General features: G+C 39.9%; 1 protein-coding gene across 1 annotated transcript in view; it reads left to right on the top strand.

Annotated features, from left to right (window-relative positions):
- The window catches only part of STYK1 (serine/threonine/tyrosine kinase 1), a 47,066-nt gene extending 27,536 nt beyond the window's left edge, over positions 1 to 19,530 (top strand). The window contains exons 2-10 of the mRNA XM_043565033.1: positions 3,009 to 3,153; positions 3,849 to 3,983; positions 6,391 to 6,657; positions 7,449 to 7,630; positions 10,180 to 10,263; positions 12,602 to 12,810; positions 14,597 to 14,637; positions 15,272 to 15,368; positions 17,855 to 19,530. Of these exons, the coding sequence (XP_043420968.1) occupies positions 3,108 to 3,153; positions 3,849 to 3,983; positions 6,391 to 6,657; positions 7,449 to 7,630; positions 10,180 to 10,263; positions 12,602 to 12,810; positions 14,597 to 14,637; positions 15,272 to 15,368; positions 17,855 to 18,059 (1,266 nt within the window). The 5' untranslated portion in view covers positions 3,009 to 3,107 and the 3' untranslated portion in view covers positions 18,060 to 19,530. The remainder of the gene's footprint in view (positions 1 to 3,008; positions 3,154 to 3,848; positions 3,984 to 6,390; positions 6,658 to 7,448; positions 7,631 to 10,179; positions 10,264 to 12,601; positions 12,811 to 14,596; positions 14,638 to 15,271; positions 15,369 to 17,854) is intronic.
- The last annotated feature ends 771 nt before the right edge of the window (positions 19,531 to 20,301 follow it).

Below are 20,301 nucleotides of genomic sequence, written 5' to 3'. Positions count from 1 at the left end.
TGAGTCATTGGGTGTGGGTATGTTTGACCACGTGTCTGTAGTTGAGTCTGGCCCACCATGAGCAGTTCTAAGTGAGGATACATGTGCACACAGGCCTTTACATTTCTTCCTTCAGTATGTATTAGTGGGTGCGTGGTTTGGCTTCTGGGCAGAGCTCGCAAGTCGGGGCTGGCTGCTGACTGACTTTTTCTTACTGGTACTGTGGTTAAGAGGGATTATGTTCACAGAACATTCCCCAGAGAGCCAAACTCGTTTAACTGGCTGCTCCCTGGATGAACACAATTACATCTGATAATGCCCTGAAAGGGAAGTAAGAGGAAAGGAAAACAAGAATGAGAATGGCAGTGAGAAATTTTCAAACGGCTTTTGAATTCACCTGACTGAGCCAGTGTTTTATTATTTAAGATCTCCTTCTCCACCTTCTCGAGGCTCTCTGATTCTGGCCCCATCCCAGGGCTTTTCCTTCCATGGGGTCTTGTGGCGTTGTGGAAACGTTCTCAACCACCTTTCACCTTGCCTTTTTGGCTTATAACCAAATGAGATGGATGTTGTTATCTTATAATTCATTGGCTGCATAGATCCCTTTTTAGGCACAAGCCCACAGATAAGCAGGTGCCTCTCCTCTGTGCTATTTTCTTCCTGGCTACTCCTCTGTTTGCACGGGCTTTTGTCAACAAACCACACACCTGTCTTTCTTCTGGGTGGTAAGAAAATTGTTTAACTCTCATCTCCCCATAAAGAAGAGTGAAAAGGGGGTGTGGCTGGAACTGGAAGGTCTCTTTGTATGTGTTTCTGGCACTAAGTGACTCTGCCTCCGTAAGTCACATTGTGGTTATTAGGACCAACAATAAAGCACAACAGACAATGTAGTAAAAGACCACCTAATATGGTGAATAGCACATATGTACCATATAGTATAATATTATATAAGCTACAGCTCTGATTCGTAAAGTTTTACCTCATTATCAAATCACTGCAAAACTAGATCATAAACTTAGGATCACCTAGACAGTGAAAAAAAAAAACAAAACAAAAACACCACTGTTTTTTTTCCAGGTCAGTCAGCATTGACTAGAACCAGGGAAGACTCTTGTTAACCAAGGGCGAAATAAGGTTTGTAGATGGATATGAAAGAGTGGTAACCACCAGTTCTCTTCAGAAAGAAAGAACCAAGTTTTTGGAGGTGTAATTTCACATATATGCTGATGATATAGAATTAAAAGTGATGTACATAAAGCATCTGTGGCCCAATAAGCAAGAAACTAAGAACTACCGTTTGCTTGGAGGAGAATTGGGACTGGGATAAATGGAGAATGATGGGGTGGGAGAAAGATATTTATGGTATACCACTTTACCTTATTATTTTATATATATATAAAATATACCTTATTACCTTATTATTTTATATAAAATAAAGGTAAAAATATATAAATATAAATTAAGGTAAAATATAAAATAAAATAAGGTAACATAAAATATAAAATAAGGTAAAATACCTTATTATTTTATATATATATAAAATATACCTTATTACCTTATTATTTTATATAAAATAAAGGTAAAAATATATAAATATAAATTAAGGTAAAATATAAAATAAAATAAGGTAACATAAAATATAAAATAAGGTAAAATACCTTATTATTTTATATATATATAAAATATACCTTATTACCTTATTATTTTATATAAAATAAAGGTAAAAATATATAAATATAAATTAAGGTAAAATATAAAATAAAATAAGGTAACATAAAATATAAAATAAGGTAAAATACCTTATTATTTTATATATATATAAAATATACCTTATTACCTTATTATTTTATATAAAATAAAGGTAAAAATATATAAATATAAATTAAGGTAAAATATAAAATAAAATAAGGTAACATAAAATATAAAATAAGGTAAAATACCTTATTATTTTATATATACATATATATGTGTGTGTGTGTGTATATATATATATATATATATATAGTTTTAGAAAGAGAAAGAAGATGGCTTGGTTGCAATAATCCCTTTAATCTATCTACTTGTTAGAATGAATGCCTGTGTCTGTCTATATATAATGGGCAGGGGAAGGTCCAATTAAAAAATAAGTAATACCCAGAAAAAAATTAAACCTGCTTAGGATTTTTAAAAAAAAAATTTTTTTTTCAACGTTTTTTATTTATTTTGGGACAGAGAGAGACAGAGCATGAACGGGGGAGGGGCAGAGAGAGAGGGAGACACAGAATCGGAAACAGGCTCCAGGCTCCAAGCCATCAGCCCAGACGCGAGCCCCTGATGCGGGGCTCGAACTCACGGACCGCGAGATCGTGACCTGGCTGAAGTCGGACGCTTAACCGACTGCGCCACCCAGGCGCCCCATACCTGCTTAGGATTTTTAAAAAAATGTTTATTTATTTATTTTGAGAGAGAGAGCGAGAAAGAGAGAGTGGGGGGGGGAGAGAGAGAGAGAAGAGAAGAGAAGAGAAGAGAAGAGAAGGGAAGGGAAGGGAAGGGAAGAGAAGAGAATCCCAAGCAGGCTCTGCACTGTCAGCACAGAGCCTAACGTAGGGCTCCATCCCACAAACTGTGAGATCATGACCTGAGCCAAAATCAAGAGTTGGATGCTTAACCAACTGAGCCACCCAGGAACCCCGAACCTGCTTAGGATCATAGGGTAGGTAGATCATTCCCACATTGCCTGTGGACCACAATTGCTCAGACAGGTACTATGGACTCAAGCATTGGAGCAGCAGTCTTGGGTAGAAGGGAAGCCTTTGAAATAATTTGAGAAATAATGGCATGAAAGGATGAAGCCAGATCAGGGCTATACTTCCTCTATAATAGAAAAAAGGAAAAATGTCAGGAAAAAATAAAGTTCTTCACACTTGTGTATCAGGCAGATGGATAAGATGAATGGATGACTCAGAAAGTTCCAGGTAGTCATGTACTTAATACCTAATGATCTATAGAGGTGTCTTAAAACTGTCTATGCTCCATTTAATGTTTTTTAGAACAACTCAGTCCTTGGGAATTCTTCTCAGTGGTGCCCTGTGCATTCTCTGAGGGCCAAGCATAGAAGTGGACAGCTGTGTGGCTGAGATGAGAGGGTCATGACACGAATGCTATTGGAATGCAGTCTCAGTGACAAGCTGTGTGGTAAGGACAAACACCACAGATGCCTATCTTCTGATTCTAGGATGACAGAGACTAAGGTCTGCACAGATTCTAGAAGGAGGATGAGATGACTTCTAGTAGAAATGAAGACGGTGTTGATAAAGGAATGGGCACACAGGAGGTCATTTTCTTTTTTATTTAATGCTTATTTACTTATTTTGAAAGAGAGAGAGAGAGAGAGAGAGAGAGAGAGAGAGAGAGAGTGCTCGAGCTGGGGAGGGGCAGAGAGAGAGGGAGAGAGAGAATCCCAAGCAGGCTCTGCACTGTCAGCACACAGCCTGATGCAGGGCTCAGTCCCATGAATCATGAGATCATGACCTGAGCCAGAATCAAGATTTGGATACTTAACTGATTGAGCCACCCAGGTGCCCAGGTCATTGTCTTTGAAGAGGGGGGCAAGTGCCAGAGATCCAGATGTTGCATCCTTAACCCCAGCAGGAAAAATGGAAGATGAGGCACAGAGCACACTTGATAGGCTGAGAAGCAGGGACATTGGGGTCTCTGATTAGAGAGCTGCTCCCTGTAGTGGTTCCACTGTACGCAAGTAGAGGGGGAGAAGGAAGAGATGATCGTTTCATGTATGAGGAGCTGAGAACGGGTGGATAGGGGAAGCTGAGTGAATATCAGATTGGGGTTCTTTTTCAATCTCTTCTTTTCCTGCTTGATTTTCTATCCAGTTGTCCGGGAGCAGCAGTATGAGATCATCATCATCCCAACCATTCTGGTGGGCACTTTCCTCATCCTTCTTGCGGTCATCCTGTGGCTTTTTATCAGAGGGCAAAGAGCTCAACAACAGTCTCCTGGACTCCGAGGTAAAACTCAAAGTGGGGCTGGGGAGAGGCTCAAGGAAGATGGAGATTACAGAAAGTAAGACCCAAGTGTCAGTGAGCCCGCGTCTATAAGGTGAGGTCCCTGCTGTGGGAGAGGAGGTCTGGGGCCCCTCTTGTGGAGTTGAATGGAGGTGAGCTCTTCTCTAGGAAGTCATGAGTAGAAACTCATTATGTGCTTGGTAGTTGAAACTACAATAGGCAAGAGAAGCTTCATGTGGCCTGTTTCTGTCTTCTTTTCCTACTGCACTATCAACTATTTGGCCATGTGAGTATCTACATATTGGGAAGGAAGATTAGTAGGTAAAGCCCAAGGCCTTGTTACCAGCCTTGAAGGATGACATTTTACTCTGTAATACGTCCCAGCCCTGCTCTGTGCTCCTGGACTCTGTGATGAAGAGGGGTAGCCTTCATAGCAGTCTCTGAAGTGTTAAGTAGGAGATGATGTCCTGTCCTGAAGCATATAATGCAAGAGATTTAGCTCACATGAAACTAAGGGTGAAAAGAAGGAAAAAAATTCCCGACAGTGATCAGAAACCGTATAGTGGCTGGTCCTCAATCCCTCTCTACATTTTATCCCCACTGTCTTTGAATTCACTTACAGAAAAACTTCTCAAAGGAGTTGTCTAAACTCATTCTGATGACTTCTACTTGTCACATTCTCCGAAGCTTTTATCCCCACCACTCTGCCAAAACAATTATTTCCAAGATCACCACTGACAGCTATATTGAGTCCTCATCGTGGCCTGTCAAAAGCATTTGACATAGTTTTGTACCTCCTCCTTCTCGAAACACTTCATTTTTCCTTTTAAATCTACAGTCACTTCCTAAACGATCTCATTTTCAGTCTTATGGATTCAAACACTTTCTCTGATCTGAGTCTAGTCCCCCTTGAACTCCAGATTCCTATATTAAACCACCAATTTTGTAGTTTGGATCCGATGCACATCTTTGTAATATGCCCAGAACAAAGGCCCTGCAATTCTCTCACAAATGTCCTCCCCCAATCGTCTTTTCTACTAGTAAATGGCAAGCCCTGTCTTCTATGTGTTCAGTCTAAAATCTTGAAGATTTCCTTGACTCGTCTCTCTCTTGCATTCCATGTCCAATCCGTTAGCAAATCCTGTCAACTCTATCTTCAGAATAAACCGAGGCAGCTCTCACCTCTCGTAGATCCTTGTAATACACGCCTAACTGGATTCTCTACTACCACTATCCCTTTATGGTCTGTTCTCCACAGGACAGCAGAATTATTCTTTTAAGGCCTAAGTCAGTCCTGGCCATTCTCTCCTTGAAACAAAATAGAATGTTTTTTCTTTTTAGAATTAGAAAAGCCAAAATTCTTTCAATAACCTTCCATGACTTGGGCACTCTCTGGCCTTGTCTCATATAATTCTCCAGTTATCCCATATGGTTCCAGCTGTACTAACTTCATTTCTCTTCCTTAAATATGTCAGGCATGCTTCTTTCCTGATGCCTTTGCTCTTCCTGTTCCTTCTGTCTAGAATATCCTTCCCAATACAAGTATGGTTTGCTCTTTAGTTGCTTCCAGGCGTTTCTCAAATGTCATCTTATCAGAAATCCCTTTCCTGACCTTCAAATGTAAAATAGCATCATTGGTGTTTCTGATTCTGCTATTTTCCTTCATAACACTCATCATCTGGTTTGTTATTATCTGCTTCCTTTCTCCTACCATTAGAGGGTAATCGTAAGAATCTGGACTTTGCCTATTTGCAACACCTAGAACAATGCCTGGCACACAACATGTGATATTTGTCGAATAGATGGAATGAATGAATGGAGATTTAATGAGAAGAATGAATTTCTCGTTTCCAATGGAGAAAAGTTGACTAAGAAAAGGGGAAAATACCAGAAGATTTTTTTTTTTTTTTTGACTGAGGCTATAGGAAATAGGCAATAATTAACTTTGGGAACATCTTAAGGGAGGAAGAATAACCATGGCTTGGAGTTGAGGAGTTATCCATACCGTCCTCTCCACCTTTAAAAGCCATTGATCGACTTAATCAATAGCCCCTACTGGTAGCTACCGCTACCTTTAAGTACCTGGAGGTAGAGTACCTATTCAGGAACTTCCTTAATTGTCTCCATACTAGACTTATACTGAACTATAATCCTGAGAGAGACAGAAAGGAAATGTCATTGCCACTTTCCAGAGATCCATCTTGAGTTGTCTTAGAAGTAATGGGGTTATTATAAATATTCTAGAAAGATTGGTATTGATGCTGGTTCACAGAGAAGACTCAGAAGTTATCCTCACATTGGGCAGAGAGAAAATTGCTAAAGGGACTTCCTTGCCAGTTTGTTCCAGGTTCTGTTCTCCTGGAGTCCCTGGGGTAGGGAACCGGTGGTTGGTATCATCTTTTTGTTCTAGGCATTGCCCCTGTGCCTCCATCTAGGGGCTTAAGCTCGGAGGCAGCAGGTCATGGAGGAAGCGTGTTTGTGCCACTTAAAGAGACATCGGTGGAAAGCCTCCTACAAACCATGACTCATGCTCTGGCTAAGCTGCAAGTGCCCCGGGAGCAATTCTGTGATTCTCTGGAGCAGATCCACAGTGGTAGTTATGGAGCCATCTATCGAACCAAGATGTACACTGGGGACCCTGCTAAGCCAAAGAGTGTTGTCCTCAAGGCTTTGAAAGGTAAAAGGAGAAGTGTTTGACTTCCTTTCCCCTTTTTCATGTTTCCACTGCGAGCCCTCAACAGTGAATGCTGACAAGCTTGCCGACATGAAGACTAATCAACAGAGAGCTGGGATCACCATTGTGTGCAGAATAAGAAGGGAATAGAAAGTGAAAACTTGAGGCCAAAATGTTTTCTTTAGGGACCTTCCCTAGCTCAAGCTTGCCTATTGAGGCTGCTAGAAGTCAGTTTTTCATATGGATATTACTTGCATGAGGATTTTGAAGTTGTTCCTTCTTTTTCTGCACTATCACTTTCCCTAATACTGTTTTCTTCCCTTCCTTCTTCCTCCCTCCCTCCTTTCCTTCCTTCTCCCTCCCTCCTTTCCTTCCTCCTCCCTCCCTCCCTCCCTTCCTTCCTTCTTTCCTTCCTTCTTTTCTTCCTCCCTCCCTCTTTCCCTTTTTTTTTCTTTCATATGGGCCAGTAATAGGGGATAGATACAACAGAACAAGGATAGGATAAACAAGAATACTAATCAAAGGCCTAGGCAGTGATCATATTTGAATGTGAACACTTGTCTATTTAGGCAAATGAAAGCCTATCCAGTTCTAAAACCTATGATTCTCTGTTAGCTTTGACAAAAAAGCAGTGACATTGAGGATTATCTTCTAATTAGTTCCCTATTTACTTTTTGTCTATACTTACTCTCCTTTGGAGCTTTGCCATCTGAGGTTGCTTCCTCCCTCATACCTCCCATTTTATTGGTAATGTTCTGATTGCTTACTTCCCATCGCTCTCCTGTCCTCCACAGAACCAGCTGGGCTCTATGAGGTGCAGGATTTCTTAGGGCGAATCCAATTCTATCAGTACTTGGGGAAGCACAAGAACCTGGTACAGCTGGAAGGCTGCTGCACAGAAGGGCTGCCGCTCTATATGGTGTTGGAGGATGTGGCCCAAGGAGACCTGCTCAGCTTTCTCTGGACCTGCCGGCGGGTAAGCGGTAGCGTAGAGGTGTTAGGAAGGAAAGGCTTGACTTGACTGATTAGCTGTTCACATGTCAATTAGCCTGGCAAATGACGAAGCAGAGAGACATTATGGTAACACAACAATGACTGAGTATCACCATCCAATAGAACTTTTTATGATGACAGAAATGTTCTAAATCTGCTCTGTCCAAAATGGTAGCCATGCGGCTATGGAGCACTTGCAATGTGGCTGATGTGACTGAGAAACTGAATTGCTAATTTTATTTAATTTTAAATAATAAACTTTTAAATAGCCACATGTGGCTAATGGCTACCAGATTGGGCAGTGCAGATTAGAATATGAACTCTATGCTTTGCATCGTACTAGCTGTGTGACTTTGGGCAGGCCACCTCTCTGAGCCTGAATTTTCTGAATCTGTAAAATGGGGATAAAAATAAATTATTATGAAAATTAACAGAAATTATGCATGTAAAAACTCGTTAGTACTTCTTGTAATTTTGTTGCTGTTAGTCTTAAGTGTGTCTTCTATTCCGTAACATTGCTCTAGTATGCCAGGGTGGATGAGGCGAAATCAGCTTGAAAGGTTTTGTACTTTAAATTCTTATTAAAAAAAATTTAAATGTTCAGAAATTTCCAGGCTAAAATGAAAGTTCTTTTCCTTACAGTTTTCCTACTTCTCTATATATTCGTCTTTCTGAAGTGCTGCATTTTCCTAGTTAGTTCCTCACTTACCAATGGACAAGTTCAATATTAATCAAGCCTCCTCAATAGACTGATTATTTTACTACTAATTGTGTATGATAAAGGGACCCTGTTTTCATCCAAACGAGGTACAAACAGGATGATGTGCAAGTCTTTAGGCGTTTACATCTTTTTAAGAGGTTATCCATCTGTAACTTGTTCTCTGCTCTAACCTCACTAGCTTCTATTTTCAAAACAATTATGCTTCTCTATTTTAGACCATTGGAACATGCTTTCCTCATTACACCAAACTTCTCCCTTCTCTTTTTTGCATAGTCATTGTCCACTCATCCTTCAGATCTTTTCTTGTCGCCGTCATGTGCTATTTTCCATGACTTTCATGGTGCATATATTTATGCATGATTATTTGATTATGATTCACACGTGTTTGTCACATTGTAAGATCCGGAAGGCAGCAGATATGTTTATTTTGCTCCCTCTTGTGTTCTGAGGTCCTAAGATGGAACATGGCACATATTAGGCATTCAATGATGATGTGTTGGATTAATGTGCTTAATTATCGCTCTCTCTGACACACACACACACACACACACACACACACACACACACACAAACTATCCCAGGAAAATTTTTGCTTTATCCAGGGGATAGTCTTATATATATTTGTATTTCTTACCTGCTATTCTATTCATCTGTGATTCATCTACATTCTGTATTGTTTTTCCAGGCCAGTAAATCATTGTACTTCTCTGCATATCTGAGAATCTCTGATATTAGCCTCTCCTTGAATCTTAGTCCCTATGTTTTTGTATCTTTTCTTTTGCCTTGATACTTGCATTTAAGAACTCTGCTTATTAAATTCAACACCCTCAAAATAAATAATCCAGTAAGAAATGGGCAGAAGACACAAACAAACATTTTTCCAAAGACATACTAATGGCTAACAGACACATGAAAAGATGCTCAACACCACTCATCAACAGGAAAATACAAATAAAAGAAGCCCATGAGATACCACCTCATGCCTGTCAGAATGACTAAAATTAACAACACAGGAAACAACAGATGTTGGCAAGGATGTGGAGAAAGGGGAACTCTCTTACACTGTTGGTGGGAATGCAAACTGATGCAGCCACTCTGGAAAACAGTGTGGAGATTCCTCAAAAAGTTAAAACTAGAACTACCCTACAATCCAGCCATTGCACTACTAGGTATTTACCCAAAGGATACAAAAGTACTGATTCAAAGGGGCATATGCACCCCAATGTTTAGAGTAGCACTATCAACAATAGCCAAACTATGGAGAGAGGCCAAATGTCCATTGACTGGTGAATGGATAAAGAAGATGTGGTGTGTACAAAGAAATATTACTCAGTCATCAAAAGGAATGAAATCTTGCCACTTGCAATGATGTGGATGGAGCTTGAGCATATTATGCTAAATGAAATAAGTCAGTCGGAGAAAGACAAATACCATATGATTTCACTCATATGTGGAATTTAAGAAACAAAACAGATGAACATAGGGGAAGGGGGAAAAAAGAGAGGGAAGCAAACCATAAAAGCTTCTTAACTATAGAGAACAAACTGAGGGTTGCTGCGATGGGGCGGTGGGGGGGCACGATGGGCTTGATGGGTGATGGGTATTAAGGAGGGCACTTGTGATGAGCACTGGTGTAATATGTGGGTGATGAATTACTGAATTCTGTACCTGAAACCAATATTGCCCTATGTGTTAACCAACTAGACTTTAAATAAAAACTTAAAAAAAGAGAATATCTCTGCCTCCCTTTTTTTTTTTTTCAAATCTGTTCACGTCATTCTGATATAATGCTTTTATCTTTGTCTGTTTAGGATGTGATGACCATGGATGGCCTTCTCTATGATCTCACAGAAAAACAAGTATATCACATCGGAAGGCAGGTCCTCCAGGCTTTGGTAAGGCTGGGCAAAATGACCACAGATAGTATGGATGTTTCTTGTTAGCCTGGTATTTGAAATCATATTTCTAATATTTATATTTCCAAATGGGGTATACATTATAGAGAAAATCAAATGGAAGTTAGGGGGCAGAAACCTAAGCACTGATAAATTGTTTTCACTTCTTTCTTTATGAAATTATTTAGATAATATACTACAAGATGGTAATTCTGGGAAGAAAGTAGTCAACTTAGGGTTTGTAGAAGGAACAGGACAGGTTTTAAAAGGTTTCTCAGTCTTGGGGCACCTGGGTAGCTCAGTTGGTTGAACGTCCTACTTTGGCTCAGGTCGTGATCTCGCAGTTGGTGGGTCTGAGCCCCGTATCAGGTTCTGTGCTGACAGCTCAGAGCCTGGAGACTGCTTGGGATTCTGTGTGTGTGTCTCTCTCTCTGCCCCTCCCCCGCTCATGTTCTGTCTCTGTGTCTCAAAAATAAAATAGACATTACAAGGGTTTCTCAATCTTAAAGGTCAAAACTCAGGGCCAAGAGTTAGATGCTTTATACTCTTACTTTCTCATATATACTAACATGAAGAGATATAAAATGGCAAATAATGAGCAAGTTGGGAGGAGACACAGGAACAGAAACCAAATGGGTGAAAGGCTGCAGAGCCACAAGGAAGTGTACAATTTTGTACGTGAAAAACAAGAAAGACTAGTTCAGGACACGTTTGGTTGGAGACTTGTTTTGATACCAAATGTGATAGGAAATATATAAACTTCAAAAAGAACAAGGAATAGTGGGAGAGTAGATATCAGAAGGGGCAACAGTGAGATCATTCCTTCATTTTAAACCAACTTAGATAAAGAGGTAAGAGAAATAAAGCAAGATTAAAGGGAAAAAAAATGTACCTTTGTCAGGATTAACCAGGAAATTTAGATGACAATTTCTGTGAAGTTACTTAGATAATAGTGTTTAACATTAGCATTTGGTATAGAAAATCAGGGTCTGTGAGGCTACTAGTTTAAGTGTTTGGTATATCTTGCCTCCTTGAGATGTGAAATGTACCAGGGATATAAATGGAATCTGGGAAAGCTTAGAAAAGAAGGGGTGAGGTGCGAAAGAGCAGTAGTCTATATGTATAAATGAATATTGTCTACAGCGTTTGGACGGCCTAATTGGTATGTCCCCTTGATAAAGTCTGGGTGTCAGAATACAGCCTACCTTGTATTCTGAGCCACAACTGTGGTGGTGCCCCACAGGGATGCGTTGACCAGGTTACCAGGTTCAAGATTACCAGTTACAAGGCAATAGCATACTATCTTTTTTCTTAATTTTAACAACCACAAAGTCACGACATTTCTTTAATTCTTTAATAATTTCTTTGCTTTAAAACTTCACCTCACGGGGACAGAAAACTGCCAGTCACTGGTTCCTTCATCATCAAGGACTGGAAATGACCATCTTACCCTCTCACTTTTTTTTTTTTTTTCATTTCATTCTTGTTTAGCAGTCATAGACCTCAATCTCTAGCTTTTTGGTCATGTATAGATTTTCAGCTTCTTATCCCTTGAATAGCCTGATGTTGGGGGGAAAGGATTGCAGCAAATCAGCATCATCCAGGTGCAATGGTTTTTAAATGCTTTGTTGGCTGTGCTAGAATCATTGTGACACTTCATAAAAATAAAGATTACCAGGTTCCTCTTCCTAGATTTTGGTTAAGTACAGCTGGTGTGGAAAGTGTATGCTTTTCAAAAGCTCTCAGGCAATTAATTCTTATCTGCAGCCTGGCTTGAGAATTATTAGTAGAATTTGTGGTACTTCCTATGAATTAGAATACCTCGTTCTGGTTACTACCACTCAAAGCGGTGTGGCTTTACGTAATCATTTAGATTTATCGCAAAGGTATTTCCCTAACTCACCTTAGTTATTTTAGGGACAAAATGAGATGATATAAAGCTCTGTGTAAATTCATTAGTATGGCACTCAATTTCACTGTGTATATATTACCTTGTTTGGGTGATTGCTGCTAGAAACTTGAAACCGGCTTCCTTTTCTGATAGCTAGCTGGGTCCTATCTGAGAGGAATGTAAAATCAGGCAGGAGTTAGAGCTTGACTCAGAGCGGGTGATCATACTTTCCAAACCTTATTAAAGCTATCCGGGTTATTTGTTCAGTTTGGCAATCCTAAACACAGTGCAAAAATGTGCCTTGGAAGTGATATGTTGTTATCAGTGAGGCTTGTTCAGAGTTGAAAATGTCCTTGTCTTTTTGAGGATTCCTAGGACTGTTTCTCCTTGTCTGTGACTCGAGCCATGACCTCAGACAGCTGATCCGTCTTTATCTTATGCTGACAGGAATTTCTCCAGGATAAGCATCTGTTCCATGGGGATGTGGCAGCCAGGAATATCCTGATCCAATGTGATCTTACTGCTAAGCTCTGTGGATTGGGCCTGGCTTATGAAGTCCATGCCCGAGGGGCCATCCCAGCTACTTACCCCATACCTCGCAAGTGGCTCGCCCCAGAACGGCTTCTGCTGAGACCAGCTGGCATCAGAGGAGATGTGTATGGTTTGTTCCTGCCCTTTGGACTTCTTCCCTTCTTTTTTCTCTATTTATTTTGGGGAGATAGAGAGAGAGATTGAGCGTGATGGGGTGAGGGGCAGAGAGAGAGAGGGAGAGAGAATCCCAAGCGGTCTCCCTGCTGTCAGTGCAGAGCCTGATGCAGGGCTTGATCTCTCTAACCGCGAGATCATGACCGGAGCTGAAATCAAGTCAGAGCCACCCAGGTGTCCCAGACTTCTTCCCTTCTTGACCTAGGTGTCCTCCAGTCCCTGACCATGACTGTGTCTATTGTCAGTTATGTCTACATGTGAAATCTCTATTTAGAAGTCAGACAGACTCTCAAGGGGAAATGTGTGTTTTGTGACAGAGCTCATATTGGGCATCTAGCTACAGTCCTTTTTAGTGTCTTTTAAAGTATGACTCCTGTATTAGGTTAGCCGCCATAATTAGGAAAGAGAAAGGAAAAATGAAAAGATTATTCATACCAATATCCAAGGATTTAATCTAGTAGAGTCCCCTTTATCTGAAGGAGGTAGGTCCGCTTAATCAAAAGCTGTTAAACTAGGAATTATTAAAATAAAAAGAAATATACATACTTCAAATAATTTATTTTGGCTTAAAACATATAAATATGTGTGTATTGATTGGTCTTTTAGGGGAGGGCCAAGGCTTTTTCTATGAGGATGGACCTCCTAAATGAAGTTATACATTGTATTTCTTGTGTAAAAGCATGCATAATACATTGTTTTTGAGTTTTTGCGTGAGATGGTTCTGAGTGAGAAACTTGAAAAAAATGATGAAGCAATTTGACTGCAGACACTGATTATTATTTTTTCCAATTTTCCTCTGTTGGCTCTCCCACACAATTGGACAACACTTTCTTTTTAGCAGCTTATTTTTGTAGAATACTTTCAAAGCATCCAACCTAGTTTTCAGGAGCTAATGCATTTTTTTTGCATTGATATTTAATTGATTACATAATTACATTGATACATATGATGGCATAAACAGTATTGTAAAGAATCATGATTGGTTTTTGGTAACTGGACAATTCAGCTGCTTGGAGAAGCACAGAGAGGTAATATAGAATATCTTACTAGCCTGAATGTTGTGAGCAGCAGAAAAAATGTAGAGCATCAGTTAATACGGTGAGCTTCCACTGCTGCTTCACTCACATCTGCTTTTCAATAGGGGTCTGGGAGTAATAAGTTTAACTGGGAAATATTGCTTGTTTAATGATGATGTTATAGAATAGTGAAATATACATCTCTCAAATCATATTGCTCTGGCAAATATCTATTCCCATTATGTGTAACGCTTGCTCTGTTAATGTGTTTCCTAGGTTTGGGCAGTTAGAGCTATTGAGGAAATAGTAGATAAATGATTAAAGCCTCACTGGGATTTGTGCTAAGAATCAAGGTTAGAATTTCAGCAGGAAGAAATGGAAAGGATGAAAAGGATGCACAGGGTCATTTCTTTTTGTTTGCGTAGATGTGTTTGTGTGTTTCCATAAATACACACACAGTGTAGCAAATAATAATAAACATCCATTAATGTGAAATGTAGAAGAAAGGAGACATAAAGGCAGTCCACAAAGAGATTAGACTTGAAGGGGATTGAGCAGCAGTGCTTTCTAATTACTTTGCTTATGTTATCAGACGCCCTCAATTTCCCCTTCATTGTCTTCTTTATAGGGTTCTTATTTGAAGACCTCTGAGAGTTGAAATGAGCTCTCTTTAGGAAAGGCAGAAATAGAAACTAAGTAAATGGCTTTGTTTCTTTCACAGCTGGTCCTTTGGGATCCTGCTTTATGAGATGGTGACTCTAGGTAAGGAGGGTCCCTAAAGTAGTATGTACCTGGATGCAAATATCCAAGTATGTTTCTTTGAGTGGGGGGTGACATATTCTATGAGGAGAGGTTTCCCTACAATCTCAGGTTTGAACTGGGCTGACATGAAATCCCCCTCATCCTTTTAGTTTTTTGGTTTTTTTTTTTTTTTGTTTGTTTGTTTTTTTTTTTTGCTTTCTTTTCCTTAACACTTTACCAATTCCAAAGCACATTTTAAAGTCCAAAGAATAATTCCAAGGGTGATTTTGTATAAACATAAATGTATTGTCCTGAGATGTATTAATCCATTTGATTGAGAAAATGCAGTATTTTCCTGTGCTTGGGGAGTAGAGGGCATGTCTCATTTCTCACTTTGCTTTGTTACTTTTGTAAAGGCTCAACATTATCCTAAATTTTCAGGTTTTTTCCTCCCAATCACCTTTTCTACCCCCCATACTCTCTAAGCTGTGTCCTTACTTGATCACCAGGGAACACTTATATTGTCTCTAGTATTTTCCCCTTGGCTCCACCTTTTGCAGGCAATTAGCCCCGGTGCATGAAGAGTCATGTTATAGTTGGTATTCTAGAGGACCTAAGGTCCCCTTGCTGCTCTCCTTTTTTTCCATGCCAACAGGGGCACCGCCATATCCCGAAGTTCCTCCAACCAGCATCCTGCAGCATCTCCAAAGAAGGAAAATTATGAAGAAACCAAGTAGTTGCACGCATACCATGTAAGTGGCTTTTAGGACCTACTCTCCTCTCATTACAATGCCTTTTTGATCCCCGTCGATCTTGCCCTTCTAAAGTGGCTCAGATGATCCCTATCTGTCCTTTATGTGCAAATATACAGCCTTAGACATACCTATGCGGTAAAATACACCTGCTCATATATCATATATATTTACATATGTGTATATCTGTGTACACACACATACACTGAGCAACTACTGAGAAATATATGAGGGTTCTAAGCAGATAAAGTTCAGCTCTTTCAGAACCTTCTAAAATAGGTAAGGAGGGGACCAAATCCAACACAAATATAGTAGTGTTTTGTCTGTCTAAATGTATCAGTCAGAGACTACCAGCCTCAGTTCTAATATGGCTGCCATAAAATCCATTCCCCTAGAGTTACTCACTGGCTCTCATTACCATTTAACTTTTAAAAACTATGGACTACCTATTTTTTTCCAATTCTGATCAAATTAGAAGTCAACCAGAAGAAGGAGGGTAGGAAGAAATTAGAAAGATGGGAGGAATAGCCAATAATGTCAGCAGAAAGGGACAGCTGGTGAGCCAATGCAGAGGCAGAAAATGGAAAAATTAAAAATTACACACAGAGTTTCAAAACCAATGAAGTACAAAAAGGGCTTGCTAAAGAATATAAGGAAAGGTTAAAATATTTATAAGAAGTCAGGGGAGAATATATTAATATGCATTTCTTATAAAATTATTGGTATTTATAAATTTTTCAGCGTTGAAAGGGTAAATTTCCATCACCTGAGTTTCACATCAATGAACAGTGACTGTATCAAGCAGATTATAAGTGTTAAATATCATAACTATATACACATACACACACACTCACACACATGCATATATATAGTATAATAATACTGCTTGGATACACTGGAATGATTGTTGAAAGCTTTCTTGTTGGCTTTTTTAATGTGTAAAAAGCTGTCCTTTATATTGGGGGGGGGAGACACTGAACCAATAAAGTATCTGATCTTCAAGAATTTAGTGTTTGGATGAGGAGATATCTAAAAGCAATATGAAAATCAACATAAAATGGGAGGCCATATAAAAGAATGATGAAAAGTTCAGACTCAAGTCATAGAGTCAAAAAGACACATGTTCACTCCTAGTCCTGCTACTTTACTGGACATTGTTGACTTTTCTTGAAATAGGTGTAATGATAATCCTACCTCAATGTTATTGTGAGGCTAAAATAAAATAATGCATGTTAAGTTCCACTACCATGCCTTATAAAATAAATAAGTTCTTGCTAAATGTTATCAGTGTTATTAAATTGGCATCTTTTACACTGTACTACAGTAAGGAGTATGGGAGACGCAGTGTGGGCTGAGGTTTTTAAGGGAAGGTTGCACAGAAGAATTGAGACCTAAAACAAACCTGCAGGAAATGACGATCATAGAGAGGGTATTTGAGGAATTGGGCATAGCACCAGCAAAGACAGAGGTGGGTGTTAAAAACCACATCTAAGGCATTGCAAGACACTGACTTAGCTGGAGGAGAGGGTTCAGTTAGGCAAGGTCTCTGAGGCAGAGAAGCTAGCAGGGAGCAGGTCGGCTTTACATGGAAGCCACTGTAGGTTCTTGAGAGGGATGAGACATGAAAAAAGTGTCTGATAACAGACATTATTCATTCTTTGTAAACTGGGCTGAAGAGAAGACAGCTTAAGGTGGTAAGTACTTTTATCTAGATTAAGGCAATTTCCTGGAGAAGCTAAATAATAAAAGAGGGAAATGGCCTGGGTTAATGAAAGGAAATATCTAATTAACTAGATTACTCAAAATAATATGAATCATATTATTCTTCTTATTGTATTCTTCTTCTTCCATTTCTTATTTTCCTGGCTTAGTGTAGCTTTTACTGGGAGACACCCTATAGCCGTGGCCTGTCATGCTACAAGTTAGTAATATCTAAAGATGAGAAACACTTAACTTGTGAGAGTTTTTGGTAATAGAATGAAAAACAACTGCTTTGTCATACCGATTCTAGTTTGAGAAATCCTCAGTCATTCCTACTATAATTTTTTTTTTTTTGGAGTTTACTTCTTTATTTTGAGAGACAGAGCAAGCAGGGGAGGGGCAGAGAGAGAGGGAGAGAGAGAGAGAATCCCAAGCAGGCTCCGCATGGTCAGCGTGGAGCCTGATGCAGGGCTCCAACCCACGAACCGCAAGATCATCACCTGAGCGGAAACCCAAGAGTCAGACGGTTAACCGACTGAGCCCCCCAGATGCCCCCAGTCATTCCTATTATAAAAAGGGCCCTGATGAGAAGATGATGTTAAGAGATTTAGTATTAGGAAAAGAAAGGAATATTATTCCCTGGAAAGAATATAAGAGGACAATGAGAAGTAGATTGAAGAGTCGCGGGGTGGTTGTTGTTGTTGTTGTTAAGTTTTACTGGAAGAGATGTGTTCCTCAAATATTTGCCTTGTCAAGGAAGTCGGTTTCTCTTGCTCCCCTTTCAGGTACAATCTTATGAAGTCTTGCTGGCGCTGGAGTGAGGAGAGCCGCCCTTCACTCAAAGAGCTACACTCACGCCTCGAAACTGCCGCTCGATCTGCCAATGACAAGGCTGTGTTGCAAGTGCCCGAGCTGGTGGTGCCTGAGCTGTATGCAGCTGTCGCAGGTATCAGCCTGGAGAGCCTCTCCTACAGCTACAGCATCCTTTGAAGATCCTCGGGCACGAAACATTGACTGGTGATCACATCCTATTGAAAAGAACTCCTCCAAGAACAGAAAATAGCTTTCTAGCGGGACATAAAGGGAGAAATAGGACCTTCCCCTACACATCTCCCTGGATACCTGAAGTGATGTGAGATGAGGCTCTCCACACCGTCTACCATGGAGACTGAGGAGAACAGTTTCATCTCTGCTGTCTCAGTCCTGAAGATCCAGGGTAGACGGTGGTGGATAGTAGCATTGCAAAGAAGGGCTTGGAAATCTCCAGTGTTTGTCTGGCATTGCACTCATAAGCTGGCCCTCCCACCACAGGCTGGTTTCCTCTTGAAGCATGCCTCTACCTAACTTATTACAGGGCCCAGAGAAGTTGCAGTCAGCTGAGGGAATAGAAAGCTGACAAAGAAGTTGATGAGAAAGAGAATTAAAAGGAGTATAGATGTGGACCAAGGTCATCCTTCAAAGAGGTGGTGGAGGAAGGAGATAAAATTCTTCAATCCTGGTCCATCCTTGCGGGACTGGAGGAGGACCAGGAAGGCAAACTTGTGAGCTTCCCTTTGGGTACAGATAGGAGAAAGATGGTCTCCTTTTATCTACTTATGAGACAAGTGAACTCTGCTGGAAATACTTTTAACTAGAAGCTGGAGGGTCCTTTCATGATTAAGAACATTCAACATCTATTGTTCATCAGACTAGCTTCCTGGTCCCCGTAAGACTAGGGAAACTGAGCCTACAGTGTCCATTAGGCTGACAATGAATATACAGTTGACCTTTGAACAATATAGGTTTGAAATGTGTGGGTTCCCTTACACATGGATTTGTTTTCTTGATAAATGCAGTGCCATACTGTAAATGTATTTTCTCTTCCTTATGATTTTAACATTTTCTTTTTTTCTAGTTTATTTATTGTAAGATTACAGTGTATAATACATAGAACATACGAAATATATAATACATAGAACCATTTATGTTTTTGGTAAGGCTTCTGGTCAACTGTAGGCTATTACTAGTGAAGTTTTGGAGTCCAAAGTTATATACAGATTTTTGACTGTGCAGGTGTCGGCGCACTTAATCCCTGTGTTGTTCAAGGGTCACCTGTACTATGTATTTAATAAGTAGGAAATGTGAATGCTTAGTAGTCCAGAAGGTCTTTAAAAGGGTTAGAAAACGATGTCATCTGAGACAGAAGGATGGTAGTTTCTGATTTTGAATCATTCACTGATGTACTGTGAAACTTCGTTAAATTAATATTTATTGGGTAAAAATAGGATTTTCTAGTATATAGCTGCCCAAATCTCTATAATAGGGAGCATGAAAGTAAATAAATGGAAATTAATGTCAACAGAAAAATTCAAGAGATAATCTACATTGCCAGAACACTGATTCCTCACGTGTAAATGGGGATAATACCTACCTCACAGGGTTGTTGTGAGGACTGAATGAGAATATATATATTTGGACAATATTTGGCACATATGTGCTCAATAAATGGTAGTTTCGTTATTTTTTCCCTTCCTACTCATATCTATTTCATTTAAAATCTGCTGTAGCCCAGAGGAGAACCTCAGTCTGCCAGTAATACTGCAAGGCAGGACATGCTTAAAGATGGTATGATACAGGGACGCCTGGGTGGCTTAGCTGGTTAAGCGTCCGACTTCAGCTCAGGTCGTGATCTCACGGTTTGTGGGTTCGGGTCCCGCATTGGCCTCTGTGCTGACAGCTCAGAGCCTGGAGCCTGCTTCAGATTCTGTGTCTCCCTCTTTCTCTCCCCCTCCCTCGCTCACACTCTGTCTCTCTCTGTCTTTCAAATAAATAAATAAATGTTAAAACCATTTTTTTAAACAAGTCTCACATGACTAAAATAACGAGGTCATCATTTTTGTGTGAGCTTCTGGATGATGATAGCCGCCTCCTACTGTTTAAAAATACTGAAAATATCATGATGATGACAATTTATCTGAACAAGTTACCTGTGATTTTAAAGAATATTCTGGGTGCTCTGGAGGGACATCTAAGGCTGCCATAGGACACATAGCTGGCAGCTGAAAATTTTGTAGAAGTTGGAATCCTGATGGAGTCATGATGCGTCATTCAACTGAATAATGATTCTTGCATCTGTAGGAATACCACAATGATTCCTCAGGATTTAAATGGGTGTTAAGCTGCAATAGGGAGAAGGGAGATAGAGTGGCGTGGCACAAAATGATAAAGTCCTATGGAATCTCGTTGTTTCTTG

Source organism: Prionailurus bengalensis, chromosome B4 (assembly GCF_016509475.1).
Source record: "Prionailurus bengalensis isolate Pbe53 chromosome B4, Fcat_Pben_1.1_paternal_pri, whole genome shotgun sequence".
Lineage (NCBI taxonomy): Eukaryota > Metazoa > Chordata > Mammalia > Carnivora > Felidae > Prionailurus > Prionailurus bengalensis.
Note: the sequence above shows the minus strand (reverse complement) of the source record. Positions and strands in the feature narration are given on the sequence as shown.